Source organism: Aquarana catesbeiana, linkage group LG01, assembly GCF_042186555.1.
Source record: "Aquarana catesbeiana isolate 2022-GZ linkage group LG01, ASM4218655v1, whole genome shotgun sequence".
Classification (NCBI taxonomy): Eukaryota; Metazoa; Chordata; class Amphibia; order Anura; family Ranidae; genus Aquarana; species Aquarana catesbeiana.
Genome location: NC_133324.1, coordinates 349,475,518 through 349,491,256, shown reverse-complemented (window position 1 = coordinate 349,491,256; position 15,739 = coordinate 349,475,518). Strand labels below are relative to the sequence as shown.

General features: G+C 40.7%; 1 protein-coding gene across 3 annotated transcripts in view; it reads right to left on the bottom strand.

Annotated features, from left to right (window-relative positions):
- Positions 1-15,739, bottom strand: part of LG01H14orf93 (linkage group 01 C14orf93 homolog) — a 74,661-nt gene that overhangs the window by 24,992 nt on the left and 33,930 nt on the right. For all 3 annotated transcript variants that reach the window (XM_073632438.1, XM_073632430.1, XM_073632445.1), the window contains exon 4: positions 144-205. In XM_073632438.1, coding sequence (XP_073488539.1) covers positions 144-205 — 62 coding nt within the window. The remainder of the gene's footprint in view (positions 1-143; positions 206-15,739) is intronic.

The following is a 15,739-nucleotide window of genomic DNA, read 5'->3' as shown; positions in this document are numbered from 1 at the left end:
TGGCCTGCAGACACATACTTTCCCAGAGACACAGTGAAAAGACCAATTTCTAAATGTTGGCACTTGGCACAGGCATGCATGTTTACTACTAAATTGTCTACTGCAAATTATATTAGACATCGGACACACAAAGTTATCCTCACCTTTCTGAGCCATTGAAGCGCCTGTTATTAGAAATGTGGTTGTGAATGTTATGCACCAGTTTCTAAAAAAGAAATAATAAGTACAGTTAATATGAAGTGTAATGACAAACAATCAACGGTTCTCTTATAGCAGAGCTTAAAGTGTTACAAAACCCAGGACCCTGCATTTACTATATCTGGTCTCCCACAGTACACAGACCATAGAAATGCAATAGTTTTAGTAAATATAAACTGCTAAATACCTTTTCTCATTAGCAGTGCATAGCAGTCTTGTGACTTCTATTTGTGTCTGGTTTTAGGAGTTTTCATTCCCCTCTGACTGTCCTATGAAGATACTGGACCTCTGACCCTCTGTCTGGATAGTCTGATTGGCTCTGTGCCAATCACATGCACTCTCCCAAGAAAAAACTCTCTAGCAATACACACCAAACTGAGCATGTGCAGCTTGTCCCCTAGCTTTTGTTCTATCAGGAGATGGTTTGGGGACTGTGGAAGAAGGGAAGGATCAGAAAAGACAGGATTAACTCCTTAGGTCCCACAGTGAGTATAACATACAGACTGATTTTACTGTTGTGGGTTTAGGCCCCTTTCACACTGCCGTGACTTGAAAGTCGCGCAATATTACGGCTGGAATTTTGATGCAATTTTGATGCGATTTCAGGGAATGCCTGTGTAAACTTGAGGTCTATGGACCTCAACTAGCATCAAAGTCAAACCAAAGTAGTACAGGGACAACTTGAAGTTGCACAGATATGAATGGTTATCATTGGAAATCATGGGGTCGACTTGTCGCACAAGTCTGAAAGGTGCCTTAGTAACACTTTAAGAAAAAAACAGCCAAATACACTGATGAAATATATACATTGTAACAAGTTGAGGAATTTGTAGCTCATTGGTCACACCAAATAGTGCATTTAGTCTACGACAGAAGTAAGTTTCAGGGCTTTTTCTGCCCACTTTTAGCTAAAACAAAGCAAAAAAAAAAAACCCACAAAAGTTCACATGATATCTTCTCACGCAGGGGTTCTCATCATCAATGCGATAAACATCTTTTTTGCAGCTACACTGCTCAGGCCTCTTGCCTTGGTCCTCCAGACCCTCAAACACACAGTCCCAGTGCTTGTGCACAAAACATTGTACCTTTGTGAACTTGGTTTCTCCTGCAGCTCCCAGCTGCTACATCCTCACAGGCTCGGCCTTTGTCTGTCCTGACCTGGACAGTATTAGGCGATGTGCCCCTCGCAGCTCCCTTTATACACTGACCCCATTGGGAGGGTGAGGCCACTCACCTCTACCTCTGGCTCCTACATAAACCCAGCACACAGCTGCATCATTAGTGTGCTTGTTTCCTAGAAAATCTGGCCTAGAGCGCCATTTTAGGCAGTGGTACGGACCCTACCTGCCACAACATGTAAACTGCTTTATCTGCCACATTCAGAACTTTTGAAAGCCAGTCTTGTGATCCAGACACCCCACTCATGCTATATAAAAACACCTTCATTTTCTATTTCGGCTTATGTTATCTGCATGCTTCCATTTTTGGGGTACCTGGAAGGTTACTTTGTATGCTTCTATGACCTCACCTTTAGAAGTATTTAGAGAGTGGTGTATTTATGTTTCTATAGGAATGACACTTTTTTTTCTGGTCTGGTAAAAATTAGATAAGTTGGGAAGTGAATGGGACATCATCACTCATGTTTGATTACAAGTGCCATGTAAGCAGTAATTGCTTTTTAATGTGAGATTTCTTTACACTGGTGTATTTGTTAAATAAAAACTAGTACACTGTACAAGTTTGTTTTATGCATCTTTTTCTCCTAAATGGCTGATATAATAAAACCACTTGAGAATAAAGGAAGACTGTGATAGATATACACTGAAAGGACATATCTTCCTGCATAAGGGTATATATTAGTATATAATAGAGGGATGGTGAGTTTTTTGGCTTTCAAGAGAAGCACTTGTGAGTGATTTGAGCAGAGATTCATCTGTTCATTTATATACGGAGGCTTTGCACGGCACATTATTGAGCAGATTACTTAAAGTTGATATCCAGGGTAAGAAAGTATTGTCTAAATTCAAGAATCCTGTGTATTCTTCCTTGAATCTTGGTGTGCTTTGTGTATTTCTTCCAGATCTGTTCAGTAATTCTGTGTGAAACTTCACTTATGTGCAGGAGATTCCTGTAATAAAGACCCGTCACTGATGCTCTCTCTCTTTGTGCTGGGTGACTGGTCTTGTCTCCACCCCTTCCTGCAGTTTTTTGCAGGACACATGTAGTGGGTTGGGCCTAATGGGCCCCTCCCACAGCTCTGCTCTCTGCGCAAGCTATGTACAGCACAGTAATTATGTCATGACTAGTTTTAGAATGGCATTTGTTGCACACAAAGTGGATTTATATCTTTTTTTTTTTTTGTGCCTGGAGTTTAGCTTTAAAGCTGATGCACAGTGGCCAAGTGGTTATGTCTGCCTAGCAGCACTAGGATCATTGGTTCGAATTCCAACCATGGCACTACCTGCCTGGAGTTTTCATGTTCTCCCTGTGCTTGCATGGGTGTTCTCCGGGTACTCCTGTTTACTCCCACACTCCAAAGACATACTGGTAGATTAATTGGCTCCTGTTTAAATTGGCCCTAGTATGTGTATGTATGAATGCAAATTAGGGACCTTAGATTGTAAGCTCCATGAGAGTAGAGACTAATGTGAAAGCGCTGCGTAAATTGACAGTGTTATATAAGTACCTGTAGTAATAATAATAATAATAATAATATTAGTTATCAGGTCTGTTTCTGGACACTGGCACTGGTTTAAGTACATGAGCACACAGTTAAGCTGGATGAGAAGCAGTTCAATCTTAAACTGTGCAGGGTCTTTTTACTGTTAGGACAGTAAGGATGTGGAACTCCCTTCCACAGTTGGTGGTGCCAGCGGAGAGTGTGGCTAAGTTCAAAAAACATTTAGATGTATTTCTTGGCGAACACAATTTACAGGGATATAGAAAACAATAGTCACACACCCACACAGGTTGAACTGGATGGGCTGGTGCATTTATTCAACCTTACAAACTATGTAAGTAAATGTTTATAATATTTATATTTGTAATATTAATGTATTAGTAGTGCTTAGTATTTTAGCACTGTATGTAATCAAGTTTTGACAATTTAAAATGATTCTATATTCAATTACAGCTACTTAGAAATGTGGGATTGTATTACATTTTTTCTTATTTTAGATGAAGTTACTGTGCAGGCGGAAAGCATTGGCTTAGTATATAAAAACACTGCTGTGAGTAAGACTTTGGTTTATTGGGTCATGCTGCTTCAAAAAAAATTTAAACTGGTATTTTTGTGTTACTAAAGCGAAGAACAGAGTGCAAAACTACAGACTCCCACAGTACTGTACAACAATAAATTACAAATTGTCTTTAACCGGTCTGGCTCCTCCACACTATTGATTGTGGCATTTGTTTAGCTGTGTACTTGACTAAATCATTTCTTTTTATTTGTGGCACTTTTATGAAATACAACAGCAAGCTCTATTTAGTTACCACACAGAGGATATAGATACTGACTGAAAAAAAAAATGTTTTTTCTTTTTCCTTGATAACCTGTGGTATCTTTATTAGAGCAAAGGAAGACAAGCTGTGGCTATCCTGCTGTTGTGAAATCACTATGTTCCTCCATATCCTACCTTGATTCCTTTACAAATCAGTCTACAATATAACATCACATGCTATTACGGAGCTATTTTTTTTAATGGAAACATATCCAGACCAGTAAGCAATTAACCTTTTACTTACATTTAGCAACAAAGCCAAATACACAGCAGAAACACACATATATGAACCATTGCTGAATGATTGGTAAAGTAATGCAGGTTCAATTCTGCCCCAATCATTACAACTCTTCTAGCATAGCAAGGCATTACAAAGGCTATGACATGCTTCAAAACCTGCAATTCTGTAGACTTGGTGCCACTAGTCTATATTAGGGCTCATGTAAATGGGTGTTTTTTGCCAAATGCTGCTTTTGCATTTGAACATATCATAGCTGAAATGCATGCAATTAAATGCAAAATTCAGCAAAAGCCGTATCTTCTGCACTGCAAATGCATCCTAATAGGATCATCTGCTGCGTTCAAAAAACACAACCCGATGTAGGTCAAATACATTCCCAGACCACTAGCGTCCTCTACTTTTTATATGTTTGAGATAATATCTGTGAATCCATCTAGCATGGTACTTATTGCTCTGGTTAGCCTAAAGGAGTCATCCAATTACTATGTACCTGAACTATGAATAAATATGTATCACTTTATTCATTCATTCAGTCCTTTTGGGGCTGCAAGGGTAGAAGGGAGACGAGTTTGAATATGGGGGGGACAAGGGAAGGGTCGGGGGGTGGGGGGTTTGTTTGTTAGGATGGACTGTTTTGTAGATAGTAGGTCTCTGTTTTCTAGAACACCTACCACTTGTTGTTTTGTTGCAAACTTAAAGCGTTTGTTAACCCAAAAAAATAAAACAAAGATCCTGTTCCTTTAAAGCATGTTATACAGCACAGTGCTTGTGCTCTTTCATTTGGCCCCCTCTATCACCTGAAATACCTGGCTGATCTTGCCAGTTTCTACCTTCCCCCTGTATTTTGACTCCTGATACATCAGGGCTGCTGAGCCCTGACACCGTTGTCGGTGTACGTGCCTCTGTCATACGCTGCTATCTGCAGCTCTCGTGTCTCCTCTGTCTACCCTCCCTGCCTGTCATTTCCCAATATCGCTGATCTGCTCCTCTCCCCACTGCTTCAAAACTAACTGATCTGTATATCATCCCCTCTGTCAGATAAAAAGCTGTGTCCTACTGCCTGTGCTTTATTAAAAAAAAGATTTCTACCTGATTTAACAGTATCTTCCAGCGATCACATGACTCCAGGCTCTCTTCTCCTGTCCTCTCTGCCTCCCTGGCTGACATCAGCAGGGGAATCTCGGCCCCGCTCACTGGAGATATCACACGGGGAGAGCCGAGAGCCTGGAGTCAACTTATTGCTGCAAGACATTGTTAAAACAGGTAGAAATCTTTTTTTTTTTAAAAAGCACAGGCACTAGGATGCAGCTTTTTATCTGACAGGGGAGATGATATAAAGATGAGATAGTGGCTTAACAACCACTTTAAGGTGTCACCAAACCCAGGACCCCGCATTCACTATATCTGTTCTCCCACAGAACATGGAAATGCAATAGTTGTAGTAAATATAAACTGCTAAATATAAACTGCTAAATAGCCTTTCTCATCAGCAGTTAGAGCAGCCTTGTGACTTTTATCACTGTCTGCTTAAGGCTTGTAGGAGGAGTTTTCATTTTCCCATGACCCTCTGTCTGGATAATGCTGATTGGCCCTGTGCTGATCATATGCGCTCTCCAGGATCAGGATCACAGCGAGTATAACAAGCATGCTTTATTGCATATACAGACTGATTTTACTGTTGTGGGTTTAGTAACGCTTTAAGGTGACCTTTTCTTTTTTTGTTGCCACTTTTTGCTGCTCTGTCAAAATAAATAATACTCGATAAAAATAATAAAAAAATAAAAGATAATACATCTTCAGGACAGTCATACACCCTACACCACTGAAGTAACTTAATTTAGAATCTGCATTTAATGTGTTCTTCAAACACACAGCACATGTAAGAAAACAAGGCCTATACGCATGTACCCAAAGATAGCAAATGTAAAACACATGAATTAGCTCCGCCCCTTCCCTCCAATTCAATAAGCTTTGCTTGCAAACACTCCCGCAGTAACATAAATGGAAATCTGCGCTTACCCTACAGTATGTGTTCAAATCAAAAGCTATAAACTCATAAATAAAAATTCATATATCCGATACACACTGTGCAAAAGAAATCCGTGCAACAAAGCTCATATATCCCATATATATGGGACATACTGTATATTATTTGTGTATAAAAAAGTCTGTGCTGAAAAGTGCAAACAAAATACAATTGCAAAAAAGCTAATGAACAGTGCATTCCATTGGTTCCAAAGTGCAGTTGTGCAAGAAAGGTGCCACAAAACTTCACAATAAGATGACTTGTGCTCTGTGCCTGTAACTCCAAAAGATTCCTCCAGCTCCTGCCACCATCAGTGTCCCCACCTGGGACAAAACTCACCGATAGCAGTTAACCCTCTGAGTGTATACTAAAGAAGGTCAACATGTGCTTAATGCCTCTGATCAGCTGTAAAATCATGCACTATCCAGGAAACGGTGCTTTCTATATCAACAGCATACATGAAAAAGGAAGCCAAAAACCTTCATAGCATAACACTGTTTATTATAAAATCCTGTGTGAATACCGTGTTTAGGAATGCCACTGCTCTGATCCTAACTGGAGCCAGTGTGTGTTCCAAAGAGCAAAAGTGATGCAATCCTGGAAGTTCCAGCGCCTGCACGTTTCGTCACATCCAGGGCATCATCAGAAAGCACATATGTAATTCGAATGCACTTTCTAGCACAGACTTTTCTATACACATACTATATATGTCCCATATTGTGTGGCATATATGGACTTTGTAGCATGGATTTCTTTTTCAAAGTGTATAAGTATGGGATATATGTACCGTATTTATGAGCTTATAGCTTTAGATTTGACACATAGGGTAAGCGCAGCGTGCCATTTATGTAACTTGTGTATGGTGTGTAAGATTGCAGACCAAATAGAGAAGCAGGTACCCACATTTTTATACACACAGATTTATAAATATAAATAAAATAAATTCAAAAAATAAATACATTTATAAATATAATATAAATATAATTCACTCCCACAGTAAGCCTGATTTAGCTATTATGTGGCATAGCAGTATGAGATTTTGAATAAATACAGCCGCAGAATTAAAAAGGTTAAATTAATTTAGAGGGAATACATTGACAGATCATGTTTATTTATATATTTGTCCTGAAATGACTGAATTTATTACAGTATACCTAGCATCAGATATATTTTTTAATGGCAAGCCCACGCATGCAAGTGTAATGCCCTGTACACACGGTCGGATTTTCCGACGGAAGATGTGTAATAGGACCTTGTTGGCGGAAATTTCGACCGTATGTGGGCTCCATCACACATTTTCCATCGGATTTTCCGACATACAAAGTTTGGGAGCTTGCTATAAAATTTTCCGACAACAAAATCCGTTGTCGGAAATTCCGATCGTGTGTACACAAATCCGACGCACAAAGTGCCACGCATGCTCAGAATAAATAAAGAGATGAAAGCTATTGGCTACTGCCCCGTTTATAGTCCCGACGTACGTGTTTTACGTCACGGCGTTCAGAATGATCGGATTTTCTGACAACTTTGTGTGACCGTGTGTATGCAAGACAAGTTTGAGCCAGGGGATTTTGTTGTCGGAATGTCGGATCAATGTCCGACCGTGTGTACGGGGCATAACGCTTACAGGTATTTTCTATCTTTCGCAGACAACAATACTCCCCCAAACACCTTCATCTTGAGTTGAGTTGCACCTTGATATAGCGCGGTCATTTACCCCGTAGGGTCCCGACGCGCTTACAAACACATACAAATACATACTAGGGCCAATTTGATAGACCGGATAGGATTAACCTACCAGCATGTCTTTGGAGTGTGGGAGGAAACCCACACAGGCACAGGGAGAAAATGCAAACTCCAGGCAGATGGAGCCGTTGTCGGGATTGAACCAGCCACCCTATTGCTGCTAGGTGAAAGTGCTAGCTACTACACCACTGTGCTGCCCATCTTCTTTTCTCTCCACAAGGGCGGCGCTTATTTGTTTAGGTATTACGAAGAGTATTTCATTCTTACACTGAGATGCTGGCTTAAAGAGGTTCTAAAGCCTCAAGGTTTTTTTTACCTTAAAGCATTTGCTACCCTAACACTTAATATTCCTGATAGGGGCCTGCTGTACCATGTACTTGTATGATAAACTATCCTGTTCTCTTTGTATTGCTTCCTTTATGTGAAATCCCCAGTGTTCCGGTCTTCTCTACTATTAAAAACTGACCACACTAAGCAGGAGAGAATACTGTGGTCAGTTTTCTAGCTATGCTGGGAACTCAGCCTGCTCTCCTCCAATGAACATACTTCAATAGAGGCAGACTAAGAGGCTGGAAGCAAGCATGCACAGGTGCCCCCAGTGATTTTTCCCAGGGAAAGCCAGATCGGGGCTTTGGTTTTGTACAGAGCAGGTAAGTATGACATGTTTGTTATTTTAGTTTTAAAAAGAAAATAAGGTTTAATATCACTTTAACCACTTAACAACCAGCCCATAGCCAAATGAAGGCTACAGGGCGGTTGGTCAACTCTGGGAGGGCATACATCGACGTCCTCCCAGGATTCCGCTCTCGCGCGCCCCCTGGGGCGCGCACCCGACAGCATCCGTGACCCCGGTAAATGGCCGTTAATCGTGGGCGTTTACCATGTGATCGCTCCGTCCAATGACGGAGCGATCACATGTAAACAAACCGGCGTCATCTCATGATGCCGGTTCCTCTCTCCCCTCTCTGTACCGATCGGAACACTGTGAGCGGAGAGGGGGAGGGATCGGATGGCAGCAGCGCTGTGGGCTGCATCTGTAGTGCCCACAGCGCTGCTCAGTGACAACTGCCATCCATCCATGCTCAGCCATCCCTCAATGCACAGTGCAATACCCCGCAATACAGTGCAATACTCTGCCATACCCCGCAATACTCTGCCATACCCCGCAATACTCTGCAATACTCGGTGATACCCAGCCATACTCTGCCATATCCAGCCATGCTCAGCCATACTCTGCAATACCCCGCCATACTCTGCAATACTCTGCCATACCCCACAATACCCCGCCATACCCCACAATACCCTGCCATACTCAGCCATACTCTGCAATACTCGGTGATACCCAGCCATACTCTGCCATACCCAGTCATACTCGGCGATACCCTGCAATACCCTGCCATACTCAGCCATACCCAGCCATGCTCGGCTGTACTCGGCCTCTGTATGTGGCCAGGCTGTGAAAGTCTCACACATGTGGTATCGCCGTACTCAGGAGGAGTAAGAGAATCTATTTTGGGGTGTCATTTTTGGTATGTACATGCTATGTGTTAGAAATATTGTATAAATGGATAACTTTGTGTTAAAAAAAAAAAATGCGTTTTAACCACTTCCCGCCCGCCGTCATACGACGTCCTTGACTTTGTGCGGGGATATCTGAATGATGGGTGCAGCTACAGGCATCATTCAGATATCAGCTTTTTCAGCCGGCGATTCCCTACACCATAAGAATGATCATAGCGACTCACCGCTACGATCGACGCCAGGATCTGTTTTTTTTTTTAGGCTTCCCAGCCTAGAGGTGAGATGTGGGGTCTTATTGACCCCATATCTCACTGTAAAGAGGACCTGCCATGCCATATTCCTATTACAAGGGATGTTTACATTCCTTGTAATAGGAATAAAAGTGCTAAAAAAAATTTTTGGGGGGGGAAAAAGCGTCAAACTAAAATAAAGTAAAATGAACTATAAAAAAAAAAAAAAAAAAAAAAAAATTTAAAGCGCCCCTGTCCCCGTGTGCTCGCAGGCAGAAGCAAACGCATACGTAAGTCCCATCCACATATGAAAACTGTGTTCAAACCATACATGTGAGGTATCGCTGCGATCGGTAGAGCGAGAGCAATAATTTTGGCCCTAGACCTCCTCTGTAATTCAAAACATGTAACCAGTAAAAAATTTTAAAGCGTCGCCTATGGGGATTTTTAAGTAGCGAAGTTTGGCGCCATTCCACAAGCGTGTGCAATTTTAAAAGGTGACATGTTGGGTATCTATTTACTCGGCGTAACTTCATCTTTCACATTATGCAAAAACATTGGGCTAACTATACTGTTTTGTTTTTTTTTTAAAGCACAAAACTGTTTTTTTTCCCAAAAAAACGGGTTCGAAAAATTGCTGCGCAAATACCGTGCGAGATAAAAAGTTGCAATGACCGCCATTGTATTCTCTAGGGTCTTTGCTAAAAAAAACTATTATAATGTTTTGGGGTTCTATGTAATTTTCTAGCAAATAAATGATGATTTTTACATGTAGGAGAGAAATGTCAGAATTGGCATGGGTGCTCCAGAACGCCTGAAGGTGCTCCCTGCATGTTGGGTCTCCGTATGTGGCCACGCTGTGTAAAAGTCTCACACATGTGGTATCGCCATACTCGGCAGTAATAGCAGAATTACTAGAAATAACCTGCCTGACAATTTTGTGAAAAAAAAAAAAAAAAAATAGAAAAAAAAACAAAAACTTGATTTTGCAAAGAATTGTGGGAAAAAATAACAGTGTCAAAAAACTCACCATGCATCTTTCTAAATACCTTGGAATGTCTTCTTTCCAAAAAGGGGTCATTTGGGGGGTATTTGTACTTTTCTGGCATGTTAGGGTCTCAAGAAATTAGGTCGTCAGTAATTCAGGTGTGATCAATTTTCAGATATTGGCATCATAGCTTTTGGACTCTATAAGTTTCACAAAGACCAAATAATATACACCGATTTGGGTTATTTTTACCAAAGATATGTAGCGGTATAAATTTTGGCCAAAATATTTGAAGAAAAATTACTAATTTGCAAAATTTTATAACAGAAACAAAGAAAAATGCATTTTTTTACAGATTTTTCGGTCTTTTTTAGCGCAAAAAATAAAGAACCCAGCGGTGATTAAATACCACCAAAAGAAAGCTCTATTTGTGTGAAAAAAAGGACAAAAATTTCATAAAGATACAGTGTTGCATGAGTGAGTAATTGTCATTCAAAATGTGAGAGCACCAAAAGCTGAAAATTGGTCTGGTTATTAAGGGGGTTTAAGTGCCCAGTGGTCAAGTGGTTAAAGATGAAACACCCAATTAAAATTGTATTCTCAAATCAACAGACCGTATCCTGCTGCAGCCATTTACTTCCTGACTTACTACAATTTTATGAAGTCTGATAAATGGTGGAGAGAAGAGAGAGGAAATGCTTCGTCCTGCCTGCAGCAATCTGACATCACCTCAGTCTAGGCACAGCCTGGAGCGCAAAGGCTGCTTTCTTATGATTAAAAAACGAAAAAAAAAAAAAAATACTGTTGCTGTACATTGTGACATGCCAGGAATGTATTTATGTACACTTGTAAGATTGCTGAAAGGTCCACTTTAAAGATCTTACATAGAATAAAATGACCGTTTACAGTTAAAGTGTTTGTTAAGCCACTATAATCTATTCATCCCATCCCCTTTGTTATATAACAATGTGTGTCCCAGTGTCTGATCTATATTAAAAAAAAAAATGCAGATTAGACCTATTCAAGCCAACATTGGGCCATCAAAAGGATAATTAGAAAACATTGGTCTGTCATTAAAAACGATCGAATTTTGGGCCCCCTTTTGTCGGATAAACCGCAAATTTTATTTAGGGGAGCCACCAGTTTTAGACATCTGCTAGCACCGAATATTCCTGTTCCACCTAAACGCCCTATGTTTTTTGGTGATTTAAAAGGGTTCTCCCCTTGCAGGAGATGTAATGTTTGCAGTATCAACTCACTAAGAGATAGAAGAATAACGGAGTTTACATCTAGCGGTACAGGTGCCACATACCCCATTAGATCACTTATTACATGCACAACCAAATGTGTTGTGTATTTACTCAGGTGCCCATGCGGGTTGGAGTATGTTGGGCGTACGATTAGGAAACTTAACGTGAGGTTGGCAGAACATATTACCAATATCAAGCAGGGCTTCGATAAACACAGTGTCTCTAGGCACTATGATGCAGTACATGACAGGAATCCTAAGGGAACTGTGTTTATCGGTATTGAGAAGTATGTTCCCCATTGGCGGGGCAGTAATGGAAAAAGAACCATCTCCAGGTCCGAAACAAGCTGGATCTATAAACTTGGTTCTCATGCCCCCAATGGGTTGAACATAGAATGGGATATCAATTGTTTTATTAACAATAGTTGAAAGAAATTCCCGTGATGATGATTTTGAAATAAATATATATTCCTTTTTTAGATATACGTTTTTACATATTTGGGCAAATAAAAGTGTCCTCACTTTGGATACACACTATCACTATCTTTTTTACATATTGTAAGTATGTTTGTATCCACAATTTTTATTTTATTTAAATTTGTGACAGGTCTTGGCTGATGGAGAACTTAAATTCACCTGTATTTTTAATGTACCTCCCTTTATGCACTTTAATGGGCCCCATATTGGTGATTGCTTCTTCTTTCCAGCCATCAGATGGTAGTGTGTAATACACACTTCCGTTTTATAGGAATACTTGTTTGTCTACACATTTAACGAGTATTCATTTCATTTTGGAATACGTTTTGGTTCCGCCCTTTTTCAACCCCTAGATGGCAGTGTAATACATGGTCCTGCCCCATGTGAATATTCCTTTATCTACATTAAGGAGGAGGTATGCATGTGTGGGCGGTCTCACTGTGCTGGAGTGATTGACAGCACCGGATTGATGTCCGCCCTTGTTCCCCCTCAGCCAATGAATGAGCTATGGCGCTGCAGCGCTTGTGTATTTATAGCGCATGCGCGAGCGTGGCCACGTACCCCTGATGACGTCAGTTGTGACGAAACGGCCGTAGGGTCACAACGTGAGCTCGTGTCGCGCAATGCGCGATTTGATTTTAAACGGCGGTGGAGTTCGTTTTTGTTACTATTCCCTGTCAGAAGCTTAGTTTTTAGATTTATTTGTTGGTATCATTTTTAAATAAAGTAGTAAGATTGGTCTGCACTATCGGAGTCCTCTTTTTCTTTTTGGGGCACCTGCTGACAATTATTGCTGTACTTTGCCTGGAAACCCCTCGGTTTGCCATGAGAGGAACACCCTTGGAGAGTACCCGGTGACCACAAGCAATATCTTCCTGTGCAATTGGCAGAATGTCTATGGAGCCCTTCTAGGAGATATCCACTGGACCCATACATCTCTACTGAGCCTGTTTAGACCCCCCTGAATAAGGGTGGTCGCAGGCTGTCCGGTAAGCCTCCAGCTGTATTCTCTTGGTGGTGGGCTACAGTTGCAGTGGAACACTGAATCGGAATATATGTTGAAATTTCACCAAGTTTGGGACTCTACACCTATTTGCAGTATATGAACTTTTTGGGTTGGTCCTAATTCATCCATTCATTCCATTTATTTCTCACCATGTCTGGGAATTTTTATTTATAGCATATGATTCTTTTGTGTCCGTTTAACTAACAATTTCAATATTGTTGAGTATCATAAGTTCTTTGGAATAATCAACGTCAATTGGCTGACATATTTTCTTGATTATACACTGCCAATCATCACGGCATTGACCTTTGTTGTTTATGTTGATATTTGGCTCACATAATTTATCCACATTATATATACGTATATGTTCACATTATTCACGGTTCTCAAACACACATAGGTTTATTTGAACACTTCCTAGAGTCACTTATGATCTTTACACATGTGTGCTTGATCACTTCAGAATAGTGATACACAGTCTTCATCATTTACTCACTTCTAAATTTCACGGGTTTTGGTATATTCGCATATATTATTATATGCGCTTTCTTTTATAATCCAGCGCTACACTGTTTTTTTATATAGATTATACCTTATATCAGAGCGTCTCAACGCTCACGTGACTCCTCGACTCCCTCCTCTCCCTGGCTGACAGCTATAGCGGGCGGGGCCAAGAATTCCCGCTGACATCAGGAGGAGGGGAGTAGAGAGGAGAGAGAGAGCCGAGGAGACGATCTGATATAAGGTATAATCAGCATTTTTTTTATATATAGATCAGACACTGGGACACATATTGTTATATAACAGAGAGGATGAGATGAATAGATTATAATTTATAGAAAAAACGTATGCGCTGCTATGCAATTATACTTTAAACTGTGAATTATATTAAAGTGAACAAGAACAGCTGCTACCATTTAGTAAGTGAACTCACACTCATAATTAGTAAATAAGCAAATAATGGTGCGCTTATTCAACACTGTAAACCAGGGGTGCCCAACCTTTTGAAGAGTGAGGGCCACTGAAGCGACTTGGTAACCGGTCGCAGGCCAAAATGAGTGGAATGGGTGGATGATGGGTCTGTCTCCACGCTACATATGCTGAACAGACACAGGCACAGCCCATGCTACTCTATGGGCCCTCCAATTCAATCCGCCCAGATGGAAGGGGACAGATCCCCTTCTGTTTTTTTTTAGCGGATTGGATTGGAGGCAAGCGGGGGTAAATGGACATAGAGGTGAATGGAGGGTCCGATTGGGTCCTAAGGCTGCTTTCACACTGATGCACCACATGCACCTGTGGCTTTCCTGCAGGTTAGCTGCACTTTGCCATAGACTTCTATTATATCCTGCAGGTGTGGTGCAATTTCTGAAAGCGCACCAAACCCACAGGTAATAAACAGAAGTCTATGGCTCAGTGCAGGTAACCTGCAGGTGCACTGCACCTGCGGATTCGTTTGAAAGCAGCCTAGTAACCACTGCAAAACAGATATGCCCATATATACACTGTGATTACCTTTAATAACAGTCTTCTATTCAGTTTTCCCCGGCTGTTGCTGTCCCATGCAGAGTGCATTTGGTATCGATTGTGACAGGAGCTGGTGCTATACAGGAAGCATTGGCTTATGTGGCTCTTCAGCTTCTTGCTTTCTCTACCGCCGGCCTCATTCACAACACTGATGCTCTGGGATGGCGGGTCGGCAACCTGCGCAAGAGGGCCATCATCACCACCATCCCAGAGCAAGAGGGCGCGAGCCACATCAGAGGGCCACATGTTGGGCACCCATGCTGTAAACTATATAACACTGAAAACTGTATATTATCTCCACAGCTTAAGTGAATATAAATAATGTGTAAAAATAAAACATAAAAAAATCTAAAAAGCAGATATCCTTCTCACTTGCAGGTAAAAATGCAATTTGTGCTTTAACATAAATGTGCAATCACCACCACCATCCACCTTTGAGTGAATTGGCCGCTCACCTCAAAGAAAGACCCACCAGGGTCTATTCAAGCCTTGTTTAAAAGTGTAGGAAGATCCTCGATAGTCAAGGAAATCAACTCCGATAATAAAGTACACACGCTCTCTTTGGAAAACGGTTTCTCGAAATGTTGCTCAAACAGTGCGACAAATGCAGCTTCTGATGAAGTGCTTTGATTGTTGAGAACTACGATTACTGAGTTCACTTTAGTTTTACCAGTCTCCTGTACTTTCTAGTTTTCTGGATGAACGCCATTTGGGAATGTTCTGGATTCTGTTCTGGATGGTGGTGGTAAATAAACATTTAAGTTAAAGCATAAATTACATTTTTACCTGCAAGGGAGAAGGATATCTGCTCACTTCAGAATCATCACAATTTTAGGACTTTCTTTGCATACTTTGACTTTTATTGTTTTTTTTATATTTTTTTTGTGGTTTTTCAATGTTGCACTTTATTTATATTCACTTAAGCTGTGGAGATAATATACAGTTTTCAGGGTTATATAGTTTACAGTGTTGAATAAGCGCACCATTATTTGCATATTTACTATTTATGAATAGATTATAGTTTTTAAAG